The sequence below is a fragment of the Capsicum annuum genome, chromosome 3, assembly GCF_002878395.1.
Source record: "Capsicum annuum cultivar UCD-10X-F1 chromosome 3, UCD10Xv1.1, whole genome shotgun sequence".
NCBI lineage: Eukaryota > Viridiplantae > Streptophyta > Magnoliopsida > Solanales > Solanaceae > Capsicum > Capsicum annuum.
In genome coordinates, this window is record NC_061113.1 from 256,807,062 (window position 1) to 256,834,077 (window position 27,016).

General features: G+C 33.2%; 3 protein-coding genes across 5 annotated transcripts; all 3 read left to right on the forward strand.

The window, feature by feature from the left end:
* The first annotated feature begins 342 nt into the window (after window positions 1-342).
* On the forward strand, window positions 343-6,873 carry LOC107862233 (probable methyltransferase PMT2). 3 transcript variants are annotated; one of them, XM_016707739.2, is made up of 7 exons: window positions 343-646; window positions 1,381-2,011; window positions 2,640-2,850; window positions 3,316-3,604; window positions 4,200-4,589; window positions 5,795-5,872; window positions 6,294-6,873. In XM_016707739.2, exons 2-7 carry the CDS (start codon window positions 1,388-1,390, stop codon window positions 6,523-6,525), a joined length of 1,824 nt encoding a protein of 607 aa, XP_016563225.1. In that variant the 5' UTR covers window positions 343-646; window positions 1,381-1,387; the 3' UTR covers window positions 6,526-6,873. The 3 variants fall into 3 exon arrangements, 2 of the variants coding, with proteins under 2 accessions (XP_016563225.1, XP_016563226.1); XM_016707740.2 differs by having other exon boundaries at window positions 396-646; window positions 1,386-2,011; XR_007053892.1 differs by having other exon boundaries at window positions 397-646; window positions 5,795-5,988; window positions 6,294-6,416.
* Window positions 6,515-9,615, forward strand: LOC107862234 (protein PHYTOCHROME KINASE SUBSTRATE 3). The gene is made up of 2 exons (XM_016707741.2): window positions 6,515-6,654; window positions 6,938-9,615. Exon 2 carries the CDS (start codon window positions 8,061-8,063, stop codon window positions 9,456-9,458), a length of 1,398 nt encoding a protein of 465 aa, XP_016563227.1. The 5' UTR covers window positions 6,515-6,654; window positions 6,938-8,060; the 3' UTR covers window positions 9,459-9,615.
* A 10,233-nt stretch (window positions 9,616-19,848) lies between these two features.
* On the forward strand, window positions 19,849-25,427 carry LOC107862236 (NAP1-related protein 2). Its single transcript, XM_016707744.2, has 10 exons — window positions 19,849-20,191; window positions 21,321-21,443; window positions 21,526-21,576; window positions 21,757-21,828; window positions 21,911-22,024; window positions 22,109-22,170; window positions 22,734-22,815; window positions 22,958-23,014; window positions 23,130-23,174; window positions 25,151-25,427. The coding sequence occupies exons 1-10, from the start codon at window positions 20,081-20,083 to the stop codon at window positions 25,214-25,216; spliced, it is 783 nt and encodes a 260-aa protein (XP_016563230.1). The 5' UTR covers window positions 19,849-20,080; the 3' UTR covers window positions 25,217-25,427.
* Window positions 25,428-27,016: the final 1,589 nt, after the last annotated feature.

A 27,016-nucleotide genomic window follows, 5' to 3' on the forward strand; every position in this document is an offset into this window, starting at 1 on the left:
AGTCTTTTTTGTTAGATAGTGTAATTGGACTTCAATACAAGTACCGAAGATAGTTTGGAAAATCACGAAAAAAAAAACATTTTCACAATAACATTTTTCGTCATATACAATTTTTTTTCCCTTCACTCTCAATAAAGAAAAAATAGTACTCCCCCGTTTTTAAAGAATAACCTACTTTTCTTTTTAATTCATTTAAAAAAAATGACCTTTTCCTTTTTTTTATAATACTTTAATTTCAACTTTTCACCTGACATATTTAGAACTACAAGATTAAAGAATATTTTGGTATATTTGACACAACTTTAATTTAAAATTACAAAATTTAAAATTATCCTTTATTTTCTTAAATTCATTCGTTTGTTTTTTCCCTTAAAGAGTCAAAATCTAGTAAAAACCGAAGCCTTAAATGACAGCAACTTGCAGTTCATTGAAACATCGGAAGTCACGTAACATCCTATGTTGTATACTCCAAACAACTGACTCTCACGAACTAAATTGTCTCCATTCTCTCCTTCAACATCCACTTATTACTGTAATTTCCAATCAAATAAATAATTACTTTTGTACTGTTTTGAGTACATCTTACTTAATCGAACAATGTTTTGATCCTATTGGAACCGAAAAGACTCCTGTTTCCTGAAGATCCGTAAGAATTCTACTCTCAATTAATATTTCTTTTGCTGATTTTCACTTCTTTTGTTCAGTTTGATGGCTGCGTATTCAGTCCATTCTTGCACAATTTCAATTTGTATTGTATGATGTTGGATGATAAGAACCTCAGAAGTAGAATTATGTAGTGCTAGTATTAATCGAATTTAGTAATAGTACTAAATTGGAACTCTGTGCTTTTGTTCCTCTTGTCTTGAGAATTAGTACTTTGTTACGTTGACCATTTACCTAATAAAATGGCAAAGAAAGCACGTTTACTAAATTATATCAGTTTGTTTGTTTGGTTTTGACTTGGCATAGAGTTTAAGAAATTAAAGAAGACTTTTGAATTTTAAAACTAAAGATATTAGAATGTACCAAAATGCCTTTTAATCTTGTAGTCTTAAACAAGTAATGTGGACAGTTAGAATTAAAGAGTTACCAAAAAAGGAAAGATGCATTTTTTTTGAACCAGATTAAAAAGTTAAGTAAGACAAATAAATTGAAATGGAGGGATTACCTTTTTCAGTTGTATATGGAAGGACGTGTGTTGTCTTGACAACATTTGAGTACTTGCATGATTAGGGTAGTTAACAGCCTATGAGAATTACTTCTCGCTTGATCATATTTCTCAAACCAAAATATATTCTTTAATTTGAGGGTAGTCAACTATTGAGCATTATTTTCTTTCATGGTTTCTATGTCATCTGAAATCTGGGATTGCAATTCTAGGTCAGTCATGGCAATTAAAGGAAATCCAGGTGATAACAGAAGCAGAGGCCCTGCGTCGATAGTTTTTGTAGTCGGTCTTTGTTGTTTTTTCTATCTTATAGGAGTCTGGCAAAGAGGTGGTTTTGGGAAGGGGAACAGCAGAGCTCTTCAGATAACAAAGAAGGCAGAGGACTGCAGCATCCTCTCTAATCTAGAATATGAAACTCATCATGGTGATCAACTGGAAGTAAAGCAGTTTGAACCTTGTGGCGAGCAATATGTTGATTACACACCGTGCCATGATCAAAAGCGAGCAATGACATTTCCTAAAGAAAATATGAACTTTAGGGAGAGACATTGTCCTCCTGAGGAAGAGAAGCTGCATTGTCTTATACCAGCCCCAAAAGGTTATATAACTCCTTTTCCATGGCCGAAGAGTCGTGACTATGTACCTTATGCTAATGCACCACATAAAAGTTTAACAACTGAGAAGGCAGTGCAAAACTGGGTACGGTATGAAGGTGATTTACTTGGATTTCCAGGTTCCGGAACTCAGTTCCCATATGGGGTAGATGCGTATATTGATCAACTTGCTTCTGTGATCCCAATGGACAATGGCACAGTTCGAACTGCATTGGATACAGGTTGTGGGGTGAGTAGAAAGCTGTCAAAGCTTGCCAGTATATTCTTTTTTTTTTTTTTTTTTTTTTTTTTTTTTTTTTTTTTTTTTTTTTTGATGAAGTAATTTCATTAAAAGGCAGCAAGGAGATGCAGGATTACAAAAATACATATGTTAGCTTCATTACAAGATAGGCTATGCTATGACTAGGCAACAAAATAGATTAAGCAGACATCTAGCTATAAGGGAGACTGCTAGTTACTACTTGGAATTAATATATTCTGATCTTATTACTAGCCGTTTTTACTGTTTTAATAATCTTAATGCACTTCCTACTCTGTGGGAATATACTGGGTATGTTGTTGTTGTTGTTGATAATCTTAACGCACTTAGTCTCGCTGCAGATGATTTAACTGCTGCTTCTTCTTTGCACTATCTATCTGGTAGATGTACTCCTTTTCAATGATTACCTTTGCATCAGTTGAGATCCATTTCCATGAAAGCTGGTAGCTTGCAATATTTTCTTGGTTTCCTCCTTTTTCTCTGTGTGTGTGTGTGAGGTTAAATCTTTTACTTTTGTTGTTGTTGCCATCATAAATGAAGTATGTTTCTATCCAAATTCAATCTCTTTACGTTTGATGAATGGCATATGGCATCTTAGGTTGCTAGTTGGGGTGCATACCTTTTCAAGAAAAACGTTATAGCCATGTCATTTGCACCAAGAGACTCAGATGAAGCTCAAGTACAATTTGCTTTGGAAAGAGGCGTACCAGCAGTTATTGGTGTACTTGGAACCATAAAATTGCCATTTCCGTTAAGGGCCTTTGATATGGTTCATTGTTCACATTGTTTGATTCGATGGACTACAAATGGTAAGCATCTTCTTCTTTTTTTTCTGGATCTTTTTGTCTTTTGCAATCTTTTAATCTAACTAGAAATCTGACAAGGCAGGGATTGCTCCACTAGAAAGATCCTGGCCTATTTTTATTGGATATATGTGCTTTTCGTTTAGCATTTTCAGCTCTTCTTTTGATGTGTATATGATCACTTGGGGTGGCAACTAGTTCAGATTAAGACTTAGTTTTGCTGTAACATTTTCATTAGATCTGGTATTTGTGGATCTTTTCCGTTTGGTGAAAGACTTGTAAGTTAATGTAGGGTAAATATGATATTTGGAGAACCTCTACTTCTAGAGAAACCCTTATTTACCTTGAAAGACAATTAATTTATTGTTAGAACAAAATAGATCTGAAACTGGAATGGATATGCAATATTCGGATAACTATCTCCGATTAAATTGAGATTATCCAGAATACTGATTGAATTACTCTTTTTAGGTGGACTGTACATGATGGAAGTGGATCGAGTTCTCAGGCCAGGGGGGTATTGGATACTTTCAGGTTCTCCCATCAACTGGCGGACTAATTATCAAGCTTGGCAACGACCTAAAGAGGAGATGGAGGAGGAACAAAGAATGATTGAAGAGATGGCTGAGCTTCTGTGCTGGGAAAAGAAGTATGAGAAAGATGAGATAGCTATATGGAGAAAACGAGTAAATTATGAGTACTGCAGTGGACCAGATTCTCGTGTAACTCTATGTGACCACTCGAATTCAGAAAATGTCTGGTAATGTTTTTCATCTGAACATTTCAGTTCTTAAATGGACAAATAAATGAGGATTTTCTTCTCTTTTGTTGTGTTATTCAATGGATGCACAAAGCTGTAATTGGCAAGTATAATGGAAGTTACAGAGGAAGCCTTTTATGATTTTTGTCAGTCTCTTTAATTCAAGTCTTTGCTCATAAAGATTTTGAGTGGCAGAGGTTATTGATTACATTGAAATACGTTTAGTAGCCAAAGGGGATAATAAATAATAGTTGAGTTTTCTTGTAATATATTTATCCTTGTATTTTGTTGGCGTGTCCTGTGTCTTTCATCTTTTATGTCCAAGCATGTTACTTACCTACAAGCACTTGCTGTTCCATGCAAAAATCACTCCCTTCCTTTCTTTTAGTGATTATGATATGTTGAAAACAACAAAGTGTTTGCTAAATGGCCTCTTATGAAATACGCGTGCAACACTGCTTCGTTAAAATTACTGAATAGCATTAGTTCTTGAAAATAAAAGGGGATCTGAGGATTTTGAGTTCTTTATAACTTCGGTGATAAAGTTTCTGGCTTCCATCTGATTACATGATATTCAGCCAATCTATTGCTATAGGTATAAGAAGATGGAGGCATGTGTAACTCCATATCCTGAAACAACCAATTCGGAGCAAGTTTCTGGTGGAGAGCTCAAGCCATTTCCGGAGAGACTTAATGCTATTCCTCCAAGAATAGCAAGTGGATCTCTTCCTGGAGTCTCTATTGAATCTTTCCAGGAGGACAACAAGTTGTGGAAGAAGCATGTGAAGGCTTATAAGAGAGTTAACAAGCTCCTAGACACTAGGAGGTATCGCAATGTACTAGATATGAATGCTGGCCTAGGAAGTTTTGCTGCAGCGCTAGAATCATCTAAGCTATGGGTCATGAATGTTATGCCAACTATAGCTGAAAGGGACACTCTTGGTGTATTATATGATCGAGGCTTGATTGGCATATACCATGACTGGTAACTATATGAAGCTCCGCATCTTTTCTCATTGCTCTCTAGCTTTAATTCCTCCTCTTTTGTCTTAATTTTCAGGACAGTAAGTTATAAAAGAATAAGTAAAGATAAAAATGTTGTGGAAAAAGGAGTGTGTTACAATTCATTTGTCTGACGTTAAGTTTATTTTGAGAGATGGTTCCTTTTCTTTGTCTTTTTATTTTGTTGGATTTGCATCAGATGCTGTCCTAGTTTAAATTCTTAAGCATATGTTTAGCAAGCTGATTAGTTTCTCTATCCGTGACTATGCATATCTTAAAATTGTTAAATAATGATTACTACTTTTTCGCTTCTTTTATGTTCTCCACTCAAATTGTCATTGAAACAAAGGCCTTGAATGTTCCAGTTAGTGATAGTGTAATTGCATTTTCTTTTGATTTTACTCGTTGAGTAGTTACTGCTTCTTGATATATGACGTATAGTTATTTGTTGAATCTTCATTGCATGTCCTACAAATATGAACATAACAATTTATCTTGAAGACATGATACTGTAAGGACCTGTTGAACTCAGAATGGGCATAGCTATATAATTGTAAGGCCGGGTCATGGTGACAAAAGCAGAACAAAGATAACAAAATACCTGGTTAAACACCTCATCCAGCATGTGATTGAACCTGTTACTTCATAACAATAGTCAGTACATGCCCTTTGTAGTGATTTTCAGAGAAGAGGAATATAGATCTGCTCATGATGGGGAAGACTTCGGATACAACCAGCTTTTCATATTCAGGTGCCTCTGTAGTTTCTTTCAGGACTACATGAAAGGGAATTGGTCTAGTTTGACTTTCACTCATTATCACTACTCTAAGTACTCCTTTCATATAACATCAAAGATACTATTTCCTCTGTGTTGCATGTCTCAGCATTTCCTATTAGAGCTTGTATTCAACTCTAAATCCCCATCTTGCATGTACATCATAGGTAGCTCAAGTTCGACCAAATAGGGAGATTTTGCATGATTTCTTGTGTTTTTTATGCCAAAATTGCAACATTATGAGCCAACCCTTCTCTGTTGGTGCTGATGTTCTTAATTCTTTTGTGTTCTTTTTTAAGAATAGGGTGGATTTCAGTATCATGTGAATTTTCTATCTTGAGCTTTCCTTACTTTTTCTTGATTTGCAAGTCTCTTAATTGTTATTTCGTCATCTTTCCAACTTTTGAATTCAGGTGTGAAGCCTTCTCTACCTACCCTAGGTCATATGACCTCATTCATGCAAATGGTATCTTCAGCTTATATAAGGACAAGTAAGTTCTTCAACTCTACATGATCTGTAGAAGCTTGAACATTTCGATTGAACATCTGCCAATAGTCTGTCATGGAGACAACTCTTTGCGGTAGTAGGGCACCATATGTATAGAAGGTAGATGATACAGTTTTATGGTAACCCTTCTGTTTCTTTTTTTTTTTGTTTGGGTGGGGAGAGTGGAGGTTGCATATCTTTTAGAAGCTGATAAACTTCTGGCGTCGCTAATAATTTCAGTAATCAGGACCGTGATAAAAAAGTTTTAGTTATTATAAAAATAGAGGACATCTTATCGACGTGCTCATAGAGTTACATCTTGTTAACTTTTTTTTTTTTTGATGAAGTAAGATGGATCTTGTTTAACTTTCTGATCATACCACTAGCCCTCTACTGCTATTGCATCTGAGTTGCTTTACTTGCAGATGTAGTGCTGAAGACATTCTACTAGAGATGGACAGGATTCTTAGACCAGAAGGTGCAGTTATATTCCGAGATCATGAAGATATTCTTGGCCAAGTAAAAACTATTGTATCTGGTATGAGGTGGAAAACAAAAATGGTGGATCATGAAGATGGTCCTCTTATCCCTAAAAAGGTATTGTTTGCTGTCAAAAAATACTGGGTTGTTGGAGATAACTCAACCATCTTACGGTGAATGGCATGACAAGGCAGCTTATTTCGCAGATAGTTAGCTATCTGATTCTTGAGCAGAGTTAGTAGTATTCTTTTCCTTCAGGAGTTCAGAGTTGACAAGAAGAAGTAGGGATCTTTGCTGTTTGGCATGGTATCTTTTTTCTTTTCTTCTTACTTTGTGGATGCAGATAAGAAAAGTTTTTACATCTCTTATGCCTCATTGGTTGTTTATTAAAGGGCTTCATTTTGATCTCTCTGTGTAGTATTATTATCATGACTAATTTCTTTTCTTGTTTATACTTCACTGTATACCATGTATTATAACAGTTCATTAATTCCAGCTGAGCAGAATGAATTGTGGTTGGGAATCTGTTTACTTTCTAATGTCCTATTCTATGAGAATATCTAACTAATTGTGATCTTCGGTGAAACAGTTCATTACAGAACTAGACGTGGACCAAAGCAAAACATCTAGGAAAACACTGAAATCTGCTGATTACAAAATGGAGGTTTATAGGAAGATGGGGTTTAATATATATAATCAGTAATCACACCCTGGCAGGTTACTGTCATTGTTGAAACAGTTGACTAACCAAACATTTTCTGAATAAGATTTAGTTTAGATATCTTATATAATTCCCCAAATGTCTTATTGAGATCTGGTAGCTTTTCAAGTCTCTATGAGTATTTCACTAACTGAAAGAAGTGGAACTCAAGAAGTAGCTCTATATATGTAACATCTCTCCATTTTATGTTGCTGTACTTGGTAATCCAACTAGTCATGTACCTGACAAGATCTCCATATATTAATCTGTAAAATTGAAACCTTTTAACCATCTGCCCGGCAGGAAAATCATTCAACTACTGAATTTTGAAAATAAGGCATCAAAATTCATTATGGTGTGGATCGTGTTATCTTGAGTCCCTACCTTTTGGGGTTCACTTGGATGAGTGGTGCACCTTTGTCTTTGTTTTTTTTTTTTGAATTTTCTGTTGAACCTCTTGTTATCTGATGCCTAGCTATTCCCATAAGTCCCCGTTGCATTTATTGTATGTAATTAATCTGCATTCTTCCTTATGTACTGACTGTCAAAAACTGCTTACTGTTGGGTATAATGGAAGATCTCTTTAGTCGAAATAACATCTGAGGTACTGTAAAGTCTCTGATTTAGCGTGTTAGATTTGGTGAGAGATTGATTAAAAGGCTCTCAATACTAGGCTTCTCCAAACATGTAGGATCCACCACCTTAAAGCTAAAAGGACCCCCAACCCCCAACAAAACACAAAACTTTGCACTGTTCCCTCATGATTTCATGGAAAGCCAAGGTTATAAAGGAGTGCATAAAGAACCTACAGAAAATAAAACTACAATTAGAATTTCATCTTTAACGCAAGCCTCCCTCCAGAATAATTTTTACCCCTTTGTATAGGTTGCTAAACTGCTTTCTATGAACCAATTTGATCGATACTTCTGAAGATATTAATACATACAAGTCCTCTCGAACTATATTTTCTTCTAGCTCAAACTTTCCAGAAGAAAAAAACATATTGGTCTCCATGTCAGCCGATGATAATGCAACCGGCCTTCGTGTTGCATCATTTTCCTGTTACCTCAGCAACCCTGAGGAGAGCTTTGTACACAAACTTAATGGGGGTGCAGTTGAGCCTCCTTTTATTTCACCCCCTGAGACACCATTTTCTGTAACTAAAGTAAAAGCTGCCAAGGCGGCTACTGCAAAGTCATCCTCTAACAGCACCAAAGATAACCTCGCCAATCTTCGCGTGGAGTCTTTCTCTTCTTATCTCAAAACTGGGGAAGACAACTTCGCTTTGAAGGCTTCAGGAGCTCCAGTCCGAGATCCTACTATTGCTTTTGTATTTCCTCAACAGCCTTCGTATCGTAATGCAAATCAACTGGAACAAAGCAAGTCCAAAGATGGAGAGATTAGCATATTTGGGGCTGACAAGTACTTCAACATGCAACTGGAGTATGGAGCTGCCTCCTCTCCAGCTGGGGTGAAGTATAGGGGCCGGAGACTAAACGAAGGAACAGTAGATCTGCCCCATCTGAAGAACGATTCCCGGTCAGGAACTCCTAGCATTTGTTCTGAGTCGAGCAGCTGGAATAGCCATAATGCCCTGTTACAAAATCTTCCGCGAAATGTGTATCAGACAAAGCAGAAGAAGATGACAAGAATGAGATTTTTGCCCACTTTCAGCTGCCAAGGCCCTTGTTTGGACAAGAAAGCAGTCTATGTGAATGAAAGCATGGGACTTAGATTTTCCCAGCCAGGATCAAAGCATGGAGGAATGAGTCCTTTCGCGTTGACTTCTGGCCCTTGCAAATCAGAGGTTCAACAACACTGGAATGATCATAATCTAAGCATAGAAGAACAAAGAAAGTCGTTGGAAGTGTTTGGCTCTGGCAAAATGAGAAAAGGAGATATAGCGGTGAACTTAGAGAGGAAACTCTCCATGTTAACTTGGGATGCCATTCCTAAGGCCCCAAACCTCCCTACAACCACCAATGGAAGCAGCACGGCCTGTGATGACATAGCTAGCGATGCTAGCTCTGATTTATTCGAAATCGAGAATATATCCAGCGGTGAATATGGACTTGTCAATACACAAACATCAGGTGATTATATGTCTAGCAGCTGCATGTCTCCAACAACTCAGTATGCACCAAGCGAGGCCAGCATTGAGTGGAGCGTTGTCACAGCCAGTGCTGCTGATTACTCGTCGATTATCTCAGATTATGATGAGAAGAACTTTGGCTTTGGTGATTACACAAGTTCAAGAAACGCAGCCAACAAAACCAAGAATCCTGTAGGCAAAGACGAGGTGCATAAAACTCACCCCGGTACGGGACTTTTAGGTTGCAAGAGCCAAAAAGCAGTGAATGTGGCTGAAAGTACTGTGCATAAGACTTGTGAGAGAGCAAAACAAAGATGAATTTTCCTCTTAGTTCAGTAAATTTGTGAGAATAATATTTTCTTATTGTAAAAAAGAGTGTAAAACTTAATGGTTTGGTTGGACTTGTACTTTGTACAATCATAGCTTAATCAGTATCTTCTTGTCTTTAATAAAAGAAAATGTTTGTATTATTGTAGCTAATTTGTCTTCCTCTCAACTGCCATTCAGCTCCTACTCATCTTGTCATCAGTATGTGTCTCTTTATGTCAATAAAAGCCACAACAGCCTTCATACATAAAAAACATATTGATTTAAAGCCTAGTTTAAACCACAAAAAAGATAATGAAGGCCACCCTTGTCTGAAGATAAAAGATAGTATTATTATTTTTGTTTGTTTTATGTTTCTCCTTTATTTATATTCTCCTGATATTTCATGGTGTTTAGCTGTTCATCAACAATAATATTGGAGCATCTATATTGAAACAAAGCTACTTTCCAAAAGACATGTTTGCCTCACTTAAGAGTCATCAAATCCAAATATTTTGAGTTGACATGCACCCATTTTTCAACCCCAAAAGGCCCTACTTCAACAGAATCTTGCTTCAAATTGAGATACACATATGGAATTTAAACTTATGCCCTCAAGTGATGCTGTCTGCCTTGTTCCTTGGCAAAGTTTTTATTAGTGTATGTTCGTTAGGAATTAAAAGGAATAGTTCGAAATCATAGGCAGACATAGAGTTACTCAACTTTGGCCTCTTCATTGAGTGACTTTGTAAGTAAAACATCCTTAGTTGAGTGATTTTTGAGGAAAAACTCTTAAGTTGGGTGGCTTTTTCAGCGAAGAGTGCTTAACTGAATGACTATATGAGATATTAACTCTTAGGATTTGATATTTTAATTCATGTGTATATAAGATTTATGGTCAGAATTACAAAGAAATAAGTTTTCCAGACTTATAGTCTAAGTACAATTTGCACTATTATACATTGGATGCTTTTATCTATTTTCATTAGCCGAGAATAAAGAAAAAGTAGAGCTTGTAGAGAGTTTTCAAAAATTTATGATTTTATGAATTAAAAATATTCTCTATCATGTTGAAATGTTTTTCTTGCATGTCCAACCAAGTTGGTATGATGAGTGTGGCCATATGCCTCTCCAAAATTAATTGGAAAATTCCACTTGAACTGTTTTATATGTAGTAGGTTGCACTTTCCAAATTTTATCTAACTATTTTATCCAAATATAGGAGTATTGTTGAGCTCCTATATAATTGTTTCCACAATTTGAACAGTTGAAATTGAAATAGCAGGTTGACTTCCCTGAAATATTAACACAAATAATAATAAGTTCTCAAAACGTAACAGTACTGTGTTTTATCTTTAATAACTCAAGCTTTCATATTAGATGATCACACACTTGTATGCATGCTGCTATCAAAGCAGATAAGAAGTCATAAGTTCAATTTTTCACCATCAAAAAACAAAATAAAAGATTTGTAGTTTCACATATTTAGTCAAACAAAAAAAAACATGTAATTGTAAGGGAGCATGTTGATATATAATTTAATTTAGTAACTAAATATTGATACTATCTTTTAATAACTTAGATGATCAAATATCTCCTTGGACTCAACTATGTAATACTAGAGAATCGTGCCGCGCTTTTCGTGGTCATGAAAAATATATTAATAATTAATTTTATAGATAATTATCTTTTTATTATAGTGTACTTGTAAAATTATAAAAATTTTAGTTTCATATACGACATTTATTTTTGTCTAAATTTTCATTCAAATTATATTTAATTAACCTTTTTAGAATATTTATATATAAAAAAATTAACCCCATTTCGTAGATGAGGTTATTGCAATTTCGAAAAGCGAAATATGAGAAGCTTTTAAGAAAAAGAAGTAATATAAAATATATAACGAAAGAACATAAAACACTTAATAAACAAGAAAAGTTTTGTTCTAACGACAAATTTAAATGTTCGTCAAATAAAAGATTTGTGCTTAATATCTAAGATCATATCTTTGAAAATTACCTCATTATATGATAGATAGAACAACTTTTAACTTTTCATTCTCTTTATTTTCAGTAATCCCATTCCCAAAACACTTGATGCTTGCACACAGTGTCGAGAATACTGATCCTTTTTAATTTTTTTTTCAATTCTCACTACTGTAAGTGCTTGTACTCATGAAGAAGCCACAGTAAGAAATCTGCACTATTCAGTAAGTTAACTTGTGATCTTACCTCAACATGTGCTTGACATCAACGGAAATAAGGCGTGGGGGTACTTTAATTAAGTAATATAAATTTTAAAAATAGAGGCAATAATTAATAAAATTGTAATTGATTGTCTTAAATTACAATTTAGTAATATCCTTAAAAAGAAATATAGAAAGGTTTTAGAAAAAAGTGAGTGATTAATAATGTTAATAATGGAAAAAAATTACTGTGATTTCTTCAAAAGTTTAATGCAAGAAATTAAGAAAAAAGATACAAAATCCTTTTTAAAAAATAATAGAGAAATGTTTATGAAAAGTGAGAATGATGTTAATGAGCAAGTTAAAAATCATCTCATTATTTATTAAGTATATATTAAATAAAAAAAATTGTTATCTCAAGGCTGATATACATATTCAGTTTGTAAATTAATTACTTTAAAAATTCTACACTTCACAAAATGCTTATAACGTCTTCTAAATGCTCCAATAAATATTGCTTATTTATATTATGATAAATGCTAATATATATATTCAATACTTATGTATTTAAAGAAAAATTAAAAGTCACTACATTTAACTATATTAATTATATAATAAAAGAAAAAAAGGTTTATAGCTTTAATATTTATGCCTCTATAACTCACCTAATTAATTTTTAACCGTAAATAATAAATTAAATAATGAACTAAAAAATCATCAAACAAAAGAAAGAAAGAAAAGTTCTTGTCCAAAAAAAGCTCACCTAACTTATGCTTAGTCTATACATATTAATTTCTCTATAATATTATTTTATTGCATAATAAATGATCATTAAATCACTAAATTTAGTGAAAATAATTTTGAACATGAAAAGATAATTAAGATAATGCAATTAAGAAATAATTTTTAGATTTTCTAATATATCATATAAATTTAAAAAAAATAATATGAATCCACACATTTGGTCTTCAAGAATAAGTAAATGCTTTATTCACACCATTTCATCTACACTGATAATTGTAATACTAAAAGAAATTTAAGAAAGAAAATTAACATGGGTGTTTACTTAATTGTATTTAATATTTTAAGGTAAAAAAAGTCCTAAACTTTAATTTATAAAATAGATGTCAATGCTAACTCAAGCGAGATGTCACATTTTTTTTTGCATAGCTTTTTTATTTTTATAAATATTAATATAGAGAACATTAACTTTAACTAAAAATACATAAGAAGAAATGATATGAAATTTTTTTTTGAAAAAATAAAAGAAGAAAGAAATTAGTTAACAAAGAAGTAACACCAATTTTGGCTCCTTCAACCCTAAATTTACTATTTTGTTGACTTTTTTCCTTTTTCTTTAATTTCCTTCTCTTCGGCCTTTCAATAGGAAATATTATCTCCTTTCAAATCACACAATGATATTTTTCCTTATTATTCAAATGATTTGATGTGGATTCCATAAATAGATTGATATTTTTTCTCATATAATTCTTCTTATCCTTTGACATTGTAATCACTCTTTCTATAAATTTCTCAATCAAAATTGATTTTCTTTTTCAATATATATCTCCTCATTGAAAAAATTATAGTGCAACATATTTCAATATGTATTGCCAACAAAGTAGGCTCGTTGAAAAAATTATAATGCAACATATTCTTAAGAAATTTTTTTATCTTGAAGAGAAACATTTATTTACACATGACTTTTTTTCTTATACAATATCTTTTTAAGGGTTGAGCAAAGAGGAGAAGGTTGAAGAAGGCAGGAAACAAATTGAGAATAGGTGGAATAAAGATTGTATATTACATTTCACAAGAGAAAGTAGCAAAGCTAGAGAATCCAATGTTGGTGATTACCAATATCTAATCCATTTTATATGCAAAATAAACCGTTTTAGAAAATGATGAATTTGGCCTTTTCATATTTCACTTACTTGCATTTGTTTGAATGCAACATTTAAAGGGACATGATTTCTCAATAATTGGTGCATTTAATACTTTAAGTTTTTTTAAAAAACATAAATGAAAGTGTATTTTATTTATTTACTTATTTTACATTTTTTTGGACATCAATAAAGAAAAAAAATGGCAAAAATATGAGAAAAAAGATAAATGGCAATGCTGGCCATAGAAGCATGCCACATCAGCAACCTTCTATCTCTCCTTTATATATATATATATATATATATATATATATATATATATATATATATATATATATTGATCGGACAATTTAAACAAAGTCCTACCAAGCCACTTCATATCAGTCCTCTCACGTCTCCCCAACTAATTAATCGGATAGCAAAAGGATAAGCTTTGATGATAAAACATCATATATGTGCAATTAAATTATAATTTTAGTGGCTCCCATTGTCCTATTTGAGCACACGCGCGCGCACACGAAAAAAAAAAAAAGCTAACATTATTCTTTTGAAAAACAAAAATCCTTTACCTCGTCGACACGGTGACATTATAATTTTAGGATGGGTCTTGATGTTTGAGGTGGTGAGTAGGAACTCTCCAGTAGAACTATATATACTGTAATAATTAAGTAGGAGTACAATAATTGGAAGAATCAAAAAGAAATGTCAATCCAGCTGACATAACCACATGACTATCATGCCTCGATGTGCTTGGAGCTAGTCGAGTTACTTCTATAATAATTTCATATTCACTGTAATTTTATAAGTAAAATTTAGAAGAGCGGTCTCTACATATCGTTACCTCTAAAGATGAAAAAATTATTTTTAACAGACCATCAACTCATATCGCATTCGCAATACTTAATAATCTTGTAATCATTCTACCACTGGGACAGGTTTCTTTATCCTCTACTTGGAGACAAATGCTATAAATTTATCTGAATTCATTACCTTCCGCTCGAATAATATAAGAAATAATTAAAATATAAGTATCTATGGACTAGGATTACTCTCCGGCTCTTGATCTTAAAGTCACCTCTGTCTCCATCTCTAGTCTTACTTTCATAAAACTGTCGGCTAGGCTGAAAATTTGGTGCGCAATATACTAAAAAAACAGTAAATTCTTTTTGGACTAATTATTAAACCATCATAGAATATGGCAACTTTTTATGTTTGAACCAAAACCATGCTATTTCAAAAAATTATAGTACTCCGTATTATATTTACAAAGTTAAAATATTTTTATATCTAATAAATGATAGAACTCTTGATGAAAAATTTGACTCAGCATATATCAGACTCAATCAGTGACAAATAACGCATCGTTTCAGTAAAGGTATTATACAATGATCTCTCTCGTTATTAATATATATTAATCGTGAAGATTGAAAAGCTATAGGTCGTGATCAATGATTAGTTAAAAATATTATGGAGTCATGTGGTTGATATATATAGGCCGGCCTTGATTTAATAGAGACAAAAAGCTAAGAAACTAATCTAATAGAACTATTCAAATAGCAAAAGATTATGATATACTATGTGTTAGCTGTTATCTGATAAGCTTATTAATTACTGTGTGTGACAACTTGTGAAATTGAAAGAAAGAATGTTTGGAGGTACTTCAAAAGAATGTTGGATATCTGCCACCATATTTGAGGATGAAAATTCTCTAAGGTGACTAAGGTATGATCTAACATTTAGGTATTAAATTGGTAGGCCTAGTAATGGAATGTTTTTTCTTCAATAGGGACCAATAGGAGTTGTGTTATCAATGTCAATGTAAGTTTTGAGGACGACCATATTAATATTTAATTAGGACCACTCTTTTTAATAAACTTATTAAAATTCTATATTTGATTTCCCTTTGTCAAGAAAAGGACTTAATTAATAGGGAAAATAGATCAGTTTACAGGGTCGGATGCCCATTATTGACTTCGTTGCAATCCCCTTTTTTTTCATTGATATATATATAACTTCATCGTACATGTCTACTCATTGCGGCCTGTTTTGTACCTTACTACAATCTATTTCCTTAGGTCCAAAGACCCCTCAACCAATCGTTTATTTTTTTCCTACCATTAGAGCTTGCTCGGAACTATAAACCAATACAACACCAACTTAACATTAACTAGTACCAATGTACAATGAGTTAAGGATCGGGTGAATTCAATAATATACACTTGTTGAAATTCCACCCTTCCTTTTTCTTTATTATTAATAACGTGTACAGAAGGATGTAGCTGAGACTCTGAAAGAAGATTCTCAGACGCAGTCATTATACAGTTTGCCTTAAATCCTAAGAAGAAGGCGGGGAACAATTATTTATGTAATTACGACCTATATATAAAATTTATACTCAACCTTACATGTCAGGGCATAGTAGTGAAAATATAGCACATCGCACTTATTGAATTAAGTTTCATGAATCACCCTTGGTTTTATGAACTTGAATATTCCTCAATTTCGATTAAACGTAAAAGTATTTGTGAAGGGCTTAGAATATTTACAAGGGAAAAGAACATGAGCAGACCCTTTTCAAAACAATTGACCCATATTTGGGCCATTAGACATTCATGGTCAGTCCATCATTTCATAATTTGAGTCATTTTGACCCAGGTTATTCTGATATAGTTCATATACCATGTTGACACAAACCATATATCATACTGATATAATTCACTAAAAAAATAAAGCAACGAATTTGTGGATAAAAATTGTATCATTGTTATATAAAATATGCATTTTTTAATATGATGAACATAAAATTTGTATATAGAAATTATATTTTTATTGTATAGAATAAATATTTGTACAAGATATATGTCAAAATTGTATCAGTATTGTATATAGCTATCAACAAATTGCTAGAAAATGAAATTAAAATTCAATCAATGATCTTTTTCGTGTCAGTAGTTTCATTCGAAATGCTATTTAGGTCCTTTCTCCTATTTACAATTGATGGTTCATGGGTCTTCCTCAGTGACCCAATTCATATTTTTGGATCAGAAAGCTATTTGTTTTGGGCCTCACTTTGCACAATTCCAACCAACTAAATTGTTTTACTTTAGGAAAAGTCCGTTTGATACAAATACGAAACTCCAAGCCTACTCATGATGATCAACTTCTGCTTTGATACAAATACGAAACATGTATACAAGCTCTTTGATTAATTTACGATAGTGGGTCGTTATTTCTAAAATTTCCTTTTAATAGGTGTACTCAACAAACATCTCTTTTTATTAAATCATATTCGAAATGGATAATCATAATAACAACATAGACGTTTTTAAAAATAAATATCACGGTATGCAAATTGTATTAAGACAATAATAGCAATAATATACGTAGGTATATGCGGATGAGACGTACATAGAAATTAGAAATATCGTTTGTTGGGAAGAAAAGCAATTCCACATCGGAGATATAGATGAAGCATTTCCAATATTTAAGAGTCTCACCCAACTCCACTAGTATGAGGCCTTTTGGGAGGTGTTTAAAAACAAATCCGTGAGGGCTTGGCCCAAAGCGGACAATATTATACTAGTGCGGAGTTTGAGTGAAGTTACACGCAGTCCCAACAAGTGGTGTCAGAGCCTAGATTCGGGTGTGTCGGAGTAGTGGACTGCGTTTGGTGAGAAAGTTTCCGGTGTGACAACAAGACAGGAGATCTGCAGGTGATGCCTTGTGTCGAAAGTCTTCCTGGCAAGTGGTGGTCAGACGGCGTGTCCCGTTGGATGATAATGGCGGTATAAGATGTTTGACAAATCATGTGAAGTGACCTATTAGTTGAGATCTACGGTTGATGCCTTATGTCGAAAGTCTTCTTGACAAGTGTTGGTCAAGCGGTGTGTCCCACTGGTTGGCAGTGGTGCTACAAGATGGTCAGCGATGTGGTCTTGGTTTGAGGGGAGGATTGTTGGGAAGAAAAGCAATCCGACATTGGAGATATAGAGAAGCATTTCCAATATTTAAGAGTCTCACCCAACTCCATTAGTATGAGGCCTTTAGGAAGGTGCCCAAAAACAAATCCATGAAGGTTTGACCCAAAGCGGACAATATCATACTAGTGCAAAGTTTGGGTGAAGTTACACGTGGTCCTAACAATCTTAGCTAAAAAAAGTTTTGCAAAACATATTTTAAAATAAAAGTGCAAGAGTAAAAAAGTTCAGTTGAAAAAACAAATCGTATTATTATAAAAAAAAATTAAAAAAATTGAGTGATTATAAAAAAATTAGTAGAGCAATTGTATGATATTGGGTAGGGTATGTTGTTGTAGTGGTAATTGAAAAATCAGTTCTTTCAACTGTTTAGTACTTAATTGCACTCTATTCCTACTTTTTTTGATAATTACATAAAATCTTGGATTCCCTTTATTTTTTGTAATACATCACTGAGGCTCGAATAAATAACCCTTCTGGTACATAAGTGCTAGTACCTAATTTCACTCTATTCCTACTTTTTTGATAATTACATAAAATCTCGAATTCCCTTTATTTTTTCGTAATACATCGCTGATGCTCGAATAAATAACCCTTCTGGTACATGAGTGCTAATGCATAACTACTGTGTATTAATATTACATACATACATTTAGACACATACGTCTTATGTGTCAATAGTGCAAAAAGCATTCTGATATATGATCTTTGTCAGATTTTCAACTAAAAATATCTTTCTTATGTATCTATAACCTAATATCCAGTAAGATACATAACTTTTGTACATTTAGTGGATGATCGCATGATGTATTTCTTTTTCTTTTTTTCAATTAGATATATCATTTTTACGTATCTCCAAACTCCAATGTATCATTATTATGTACCATCAACGTAACATCATCATCTCTAGCTTCCATTGACGAATCTCAGATGGCAAATCCACTAGCAACATAACTGTCATTGAAACATAATTTTCGAGTTTGCAGCAATAGTGACTGTCGAGAGAACTCCAAAATTTCAAACCTTTGGAGTTAAACTCTATCTGTAATTCAATCAAATAAAAATTGAAGCAACAAAAAGAGAAAATGAATGAAAGAGAAAAGATGAAATTTTAAATCTTTGGAGTTAAACCCTCACTGTAATTCAATCGGACGAAACTTGAAGCAAAGAAAAGAAAAAACGAAGAACAACAAAATTGTTTCGAGGCCTATACAACTTGTTGTAAGGAATGTTGATGAATTGACCAAGTTATCGGGATCTACTAACATTGCTAATGGTGGAGCTTTGTTTAATATTCATAAGAATTTTCTCTTAAAGAAGAATGTTAAAAGGAAAATAAATCGGTTCTGTTTTACAGAAATTTTAGATCTCGAGGTTGGGTTGCGAATTAAATTTGAAATTTGAAGGTAGAAAGTATTATGTAACCGATAAGTTAGAGAAAGTAAGTAAAAAAATAAAATTTATGTAATTATTTTTAAAACTCAAATTTTAAAATAATAATGATAAATTAAAGGGAAAAAGACATAGTATAACTTTTTTTTATAAAAAATAGCTTAAGTTTAGGCATATGGATAAAAAATGTTCAGTCGGGAAAAATATTTCACTTTATGACATTTCCTATTCTTTCTCAATTTGAGTCACTTTAGCTCATGTAGTTCAGATACAATTCATATACAATACTGATACAATCCATATACAATATTGATACAGTTTTCCACTTGGACCATTTGACCTTTTTAAAAATATTTCAGTTTATTTTTACTATAAATTTTTTAACTAAAAAATATTCTGCTTTTTTTATTGTTTAAAAATAAAAATTAAATATAATTATATAAAAATGGTATAATTGTTAAATAAAATATGTATCCATATAAAATATATGTATAGAAATTGTATAGTTCTATCAAATATGTATATGTATAAAGTATATAGAAAATGTATAAAAATTATATAATTGTCGTATAAAAAATTATAATTATTGTATAAATTGTCTATCGAAATTGTATAGTTTTCGTATAGAATATTTATATGTATAAGACATGTATAGAAGGTGTGGAGAAACGGTATAGAATAAGCCAATAAATTGAAATAGCTAGAAAGTAAAATTTAAATTTCACAATCATTTTTGTGAAAATAATTTAATTTGCAGTGTCATTTTTTTCTTTTCCCCTAAATTAAAGTGTAATAATTATGCTATATGGTCAGTTTTCTATGACTTAGTATGCTGACAGAGGAATGGAGGATTAGTCTCACGGTTGCCGGCCGTGGGATACTTGGGGAACTAAAAAAAAAAAAGGTGTAATAATTATGTAATTCATCTACTTTAAAAATCAGCCGCACCGAAACATTAACAGCCGTATTCCATTGTGTTCACCCCAAAAAAAAAAAAAAGCCATATTCCATTGTGGGCTCAGACGGAGAGTCGCACACAACGGCGCGCGCGCCACTTTCCAAACACACCTTATAAAACCGAGCAAGGGTTTTAGGGTTTAAGACACAAGTACTTAAACAAAACAACCTATCTCCAAACAACAACCACCCCCCCAAAGAAGAGTACTTGTGCAGCTGCAGTCTAGAGAAAAATAAAAAATGGGGGCAGAACCGAAGAGGCAGAAAATTGGAGAGGAAGAAACTGGCATTGATGGCAAGCTGGTTGTGTCCGTTGAAAAACTGCAAGAGATACAAGACGAACTCGAGAAGGTGGATAAAACTTCTTCTATTTCTCTCTGAAATTGTACGATTTGTAACTTTTTTTCAAGATTCAGTTTTTGGGTAGGGTAGAAAGTACTACTGCCTCTGTTGTTTTTAGTCTCCTCAAAAAGATAGCAATAACTGGACCAAGATGTAAACTTACCAACTTAAACAAGCAGGATCTGCGAAATGGCGGGTTGCATTGGTTCCTAGTGCGCGATTATTTTGCATATAGGTTGTAAAAGGGACGGATTTGTGCATGACTTTGACAGGGAGGGGAGACACATGTTTATTTTATCGCAATTGTTATCTTAACGTTGCACACCTATAATTGTTGTTTGTGTAGAGAGATAAAAGAGAGTGAGAGTTGCGAAGGTGGGAGGATAAAGGTGAAAGGGACAAAAAAAAAGGAAGGAATGTAGAAAAGAGTTGGGTTGTATTATTTGAGAGGACAACAAAATTTACTTGTAAATATTTTCAAAGAACGGGAAAATCTCCGCTGTTCTTTTGGTCCTGTTGTTTTGATGTATTGAGGGCAAATGCTATACTAGAAACTAAGAAATTTTAGGAATAGAATCCCAGTGAACTGGCGTTAGTAATTCAATGCTCAAGTAATCTATGAAAATAGATAGTTGAAGCAAAATAGTATAGGAAAAACATAGAGAAGCAAACAAGACAACTCAGTCAGTGTGTGAGTTCACAGCATGTTTATATGAGTTGGTTTTGCCTTGGCATTCTGTAGGCATGAGAGTTGCACCCTGTTTTTCTGGATCATAGCTTCAACATGATGTGCTGTATTGTTCCATCGGCCCTTTTCCCCTCTGGATGTGTAGGAGACTCTTCATTTGTTAATAATAGTTGTGGAGTGGCTGTTCTCGAGGATTTGTTTTTTACTGTTTCAACAATCAAACGACGACTTTTATCTTCTGTTGGAGGTGCTGGGTTTTTAAATACTCATTCCACACAAGTGGTGAGTGATTGGAAAATTGACTGAATCTGATGAGATTTGGCGTGACATGTGAATGATCAATTTAAAAACTTTTGCTAGAAGCTTTCCTTTGTTGCTTAATACTGATAGAATATTGTTTTATTCTTGGTTTTACATATTTACTAATGCTTTAACAATTTTAACTAGCAGCTTAATGAGAAAGCAAGTGATGAAGTGTTGGAAATTGAACAAAAGTTCAGTCAAGTCCGCCAGCCAGTCTATGATAGGCGTAATGATATTATTAAAGCTATTCCTGAATTCTGGTTGACGGCTGTAAGTGATCGAGCCAGATTTTCTCTATGTTACTGAAATTTTGAAGTGCTTCTCATCTATGACTTGTGTCATTTGCTTGCAGTTCTTGAGTCATCCTGTTCTTGGGGAACTTCTAACTGAAGAGGACCATAAGGTTTGATCTAAATTAGAAACTATAAAGTAGACAATTATTAAATCTTCCACTACATTGCTTTTCCCGGATTTGGCCAATGCTGAATTGGCAATTTGACTCCCAACTCTTATAAAATTTGTGTTCTTGATATATCTGTCTGGCTTCTGAATCTAAATACATAAGTGACTTTCTTCATGCTAGATATTCAAGTTTCTAAGTTCAGTCGAAGTGGAAGACAATAAGGATGTGAAAACGGGTTATACAATCACGTTTGTAAGTTCACCTTCCACACTAAACTAATGTATCTTCTACAAATCAATGTAGAGCACTGATGATTGTCCTCTTTGTTTTACAGAACTTCAATTCGAATCCTTATTTTGAAAATACAAAACTCTCGAAGACCTATACCTTCCTTGAAGATGGACCTACAAAAATCACTGCTTCAACAATACGATGGACGGAAGGCAAGGTGAGTTGCCAATTTTCTATTAAGAGTTGCATCATCTGTGGCTATCAATTTCCTTTATTAATTATATTGTTTTTACTTGTGAAGGGCATTCCGAATGGAGTTGCTCATGAGAAGAAAGGAAACAAGCGACCCCTTGTCGAGGAAAGGTCAGTCTCTTGATTTTTTTTTTTCAATATATCAGCTATCAACTTTGAAAGTTTCCATAAACTTATCCATTAGGTTTTGTATACCGTGCTTGTCAACTTGCAAACGGTCGAAACCTTAATTTGCCTATTCTCTGATAGGAAACTTAGTTAGTAATCACTACCAATCAGGATTGGACCGGAAGTTGCTGATGTTCACATGGTGATGCAGAGCGCAACTTAATTTTATACTGTTGTTGTAGACACAGTACAGTCCAACGTGTTAATGTCAAATACCTTGATGAGAAACAGCGGCACGAGTTTTTACGATTGATGCTGATAATTATTAGTTAATTCAGACCTGAAGAGAGTCTCTTTTAGCAACACTTTTGCACTCCCTGAGTTAGTCAATCAAGTGCATGATGATTCTCATTAGCAGTTAGTTATAAGTTGATAAGTGGAAGGGTCGCATGCTCAGTGGCCTCGAGTTCCCTGGTCTGCACTGTAGCACTTGAAGAAGCATTACTATATGATATTGTGTGTCATTCCTGCTCAGTTGATTTCTCCCTTTGGGCTTGTATGTGCAGCTTCTTTAACTGGTTCAGTGAAGTCAATCAGAAGGAAGATGGTGAAGATGACGAGAATGTCTTTCTTGAAATTCAAGATGAAGTAATGCCTTTATCTTGTGTCTATTACTTTACTGAGATTTTATTTCTTATTTATCTATTATGTTTTTCAGGGATAAGATAGAGTATTTGTAGGAAGTTTTCATTTTCACAACTTAAATCTTTGTTTTTTCTACTTTTTGTAGGTTGCCGAGATAATCAAGGACGACTTGTGGCCGAACCCTCTAACTTATTTTAACAATGTAAATTCCCTACCATCTTCATTCTTTTTTTCCCATGTTGTATTACTCGTAAGTCATGGAAGTCAGTTTATTATCTCTGAGACTCTGATTGCTTGTTCAATATTACTTTGCCAAGGATCCTGATGAAGAAGATCTTGAGGAGGATGAAGATGGTGATGAGGTAAAGATAATTCATTCTTCATAATTGCAATAGTGTGATAACATTATCTAGACTGTGTAAGCACATGCATACTCATTTGTTTGCAACTGTAATAAGTCTCTTGTTTTTTTCCCGACAAATGGCTGCTACCGGTTTCTTTTTGTGCTTAATTATTTCATGTCAAATTTGATCCCATCAATATCTTAATATATGCTTTCTGGTTTCAAGAGAAAGATCTACTTTTTACCCATCAACTTCTTACATGGAGCTCTATTAGTGGTAAAGGGCAAAACCAAGGCTTTTTCCTAGCAATGGAATAAAATTAGACTCAAAATCTTACCGAATAGCGAAGCTGCTCAATTTCTTGCAGTGCATGACAAATCTGACTTGTTCTCATGATTTCGTATCATTTTTGGGTATTTTCTTTCCTGTTTGTTGTTTCAAGTGCTCACTGACATTATCGATTGGGCCTATGAAAAACAACTCTTTATATAGCCCGATTCTTGTACCCAAAGCGATACTTATCTTTGTATTCTTTTTTTCGTTCTTCTGAAATAGTAGTTTTTTTTTTTTTTTGTATTCTCAAATCTTAACATTTATGTTATGATTTGACTCTTAGATTTAAATCTGACTGGTTACTTGCACCACAGCTTGAGATATACCCCAAAAAAATTCTCATCCTGTAAATTATTCTTTTTGAGAAAATCTTTTCAACAGTTTAAGACGCACCAGAAAGTAAGTGAGCAAGGGAAATATTTTGAAGAAACATTTATGTTTATATGTTAGACACATCCTTAAAAACTTAAAAACTGACAATTTTGTAAAAAAAAAACTGATTTATAGTATGAAAAAGAAAGGAAGAGAGAGTTAAGGGAATGATTGATGATAGTAGACAGTGTAAATAGTGTAATGATGGGAGAGGACGTGGTACTAAAATTTTCTAGCTTTAAATTGGAAATTGCAAGCTAAGTTGTTGCATGACAGAAGAGAGCGGATTTATATATTACCAGTAATTAATTGAATGTTTTTTGTAGTAATATAGACTTTTAATTCTTTAATCTAGTGCGTAGGCCGTAGGGAAATGCTTCTCTTTTGGAGGCTAATGAGTTATATTTCGGGATGAAAGGAAGGGTAGCTAGACCGTTAAGTTCTTTTTTTCCTTTGGTTCAGAAGTAAAACTTAAATAAAACTGGAGGTTATGTCAACCGTCCAAATCTTAATAGAAAGGAAGAAATCATCCTCTTTTCACTTTGGTTTCTAGTTTTACGGAACACATGGGTAAGAGATTCTGTTACCCATGTGTAACCAATGTTCATCTTCCTGGTCCCTACCTTGCCTCTCCTTTTTCTGTAGAAGTATAATGAATGTTCATATACCTCGCCCCTACCATTTGTCTGCTTTCTCCGTTGAAGTGAAAGATGCTGTTACATGGTTGGTTGAAGTTTTGGCAACGAGGACCCAAAAAAGTTTGTCATGTATAATTGACAGACATTTGGCTTTAATATCTTGGATACTCACTCTGATTAAGTGAAAGTTAACTGGGTCTTTGTTAAACAGTATTATTTTGATGCTCCTTATATGTTTTGCAGAATAGCATACAGGCAGAACACATAGTTTATCCCCTAATCTTGAGGTCAAGTCCTTGTGATACACCTCTTTGACATGATCAACCCTCAACACTCTCCCTTTTCAAAGCGTGTCTAAAGACGCACCATTTTTGTGCTTGAAAAGTTTTTTGAAACATGTCTGACACAATTCTATTGGGTCGTGACACGTGTCATTAAAAATTTTGGTCTCAAGGACATGTGGACTTGATGTTTTGGGATCAAGAGATATACTACTTGCTATTTGCTTTTCCAATGCGAATAATACTAAGCAATTTCCGTACATGGTTCTTGGGTCTCTTTTTATTGCAGAGAGCCAAATGAGAGATTATTATCTTGATCGATAGAACTGCTTTGGTGAGTGTCTTGGTTTAATTTGAATTGTTAATGCAGGAGGACGGTGAAGGTTCAGACGATGATGAGGACCAAGATGACGAAGAGGAGGATGGGGATGAATGAACGCTTATATTATACCTCTTTTTGAGTTATCATCATCTTCAAAGTTTTGTTGAATAGGTTTTTGGTGTGTCTGTAAAGAGGCTCTAAAATATTCTGAAAAGCACAGAATTTATTTCTTAGGTGTGAGGTAATGCAATTGCTAGCATAACTCTACGTGTTTTTGGAACCTTGTTTATTAAGTTCAATTAAGCAGCCCCTTTTCATTGAGTAATGACTTACTCGTACTGCCATTCTCAATGACGGTGAGTCGGTGACACCCTAGCTTAGGATAAGAGAGGCCTGCAAAGCCCAAGAGAGATGTTTGGAGTCTTTCCCAGTTCAATTCTCTTTCTGTTTTAGTTGCAAGAAACAACATGACTGAATGTTATGGTTAATAGTCTAGGAGCTGTTTTTTCTTTACAATTTGCTCTCTATTTTTAAAACCAAACATGCCGGTGTAACATGTCGTGTTGCCATTCTGGTGCCGTTTTAGTAGACTGTATTAGAATAAATAATACATGTATTAGATGTGTTATTAATTAATCCTTTGTTTGGTAGAAATTTGGTATCTACGTATAACTAGTACATGTATCAGTTATACACCCTATGTGGTATTATAGGGTGTATAACTAATACCTTGAAAACCATGGTATTAGTTATACCATAGGTTCTAATATCATGGGATAAGTATGCTAAAGACAAAATATTCATCCCTAAAGATGGTAATTTTAAAATTCTACTCAAAATGATAGTGCGAGATTTCTAATTTTAACATAAATTCTATCTTAAACGTTTTTTAGAAAGTATATTGACACAATATTAATCTCAAGATCGGTAACATTAAAGAACGGAAGAGCAAATTTATATCAATTTCTTTCCAGTTTTTTCTGAAAAATTATAGAAGTCGTTAACTATCTTATCAATACAATCTTTTTTTTTTGTTTTTTCTCAATTGATAATGAACTTCATAACTCTTATTTTTTTATCATTCAATATATCAATATGACATTTCTTCCCAAAAAATTTAAGTGAGAATATCAAAGAAATTTTATTTTTTGTTTTAAGAATGAATAATAAAATTTCGCAAAGTACACAAAATTATAAAATGTGAAGGATATTATGGTAAACAAATAATTATTTTTAAGAATATAACAATGAATGTCATTTTGAATACATCAAATCAAACATTTGATAGAAATAATCCTAGCATAACTAATCTCAGTATTACTTATCGTTGCATTACTAATCCAACATTATTGATACACTCCATTACTATTCTTATACACTCTACCAAATGACCCTAGCTAGAGTAATGGTGACACCACATTTGTCTTATGGCTTGTATTATTAGATTATGAAAATAACGGCCACTTATTTCTATTTTTCATTGAGCTAATTATTTTTTAAACTTGTTTTTTTCCTATGATAGTCGTAATCGAATAAAAGTAGAAAGAACTGTATTAGATTTCTTTTGAGAAAAGACATCTTTTCCCCCTGAATTTGTCGTCACAATTCACTTTAGCACTTAAACTTAACTTCCCTTTATTTACCTCCTTAACAACTTTCAAATAAATTAAATTTCCCCTATAGCTGACGTGGGATAAAAAAAAAAAGAACGAGTGAATTATTTTTTTTAAAAGACCACTTTATTGCTATTTTTATTATTATTATTATTATTATTATTATTATTATTATTATTATTATATATACATACATATACATATACATACATACATACATACATATACATACATACATACATATATATACATACATACATACATATATATACATACATACATACATATATATACATACATA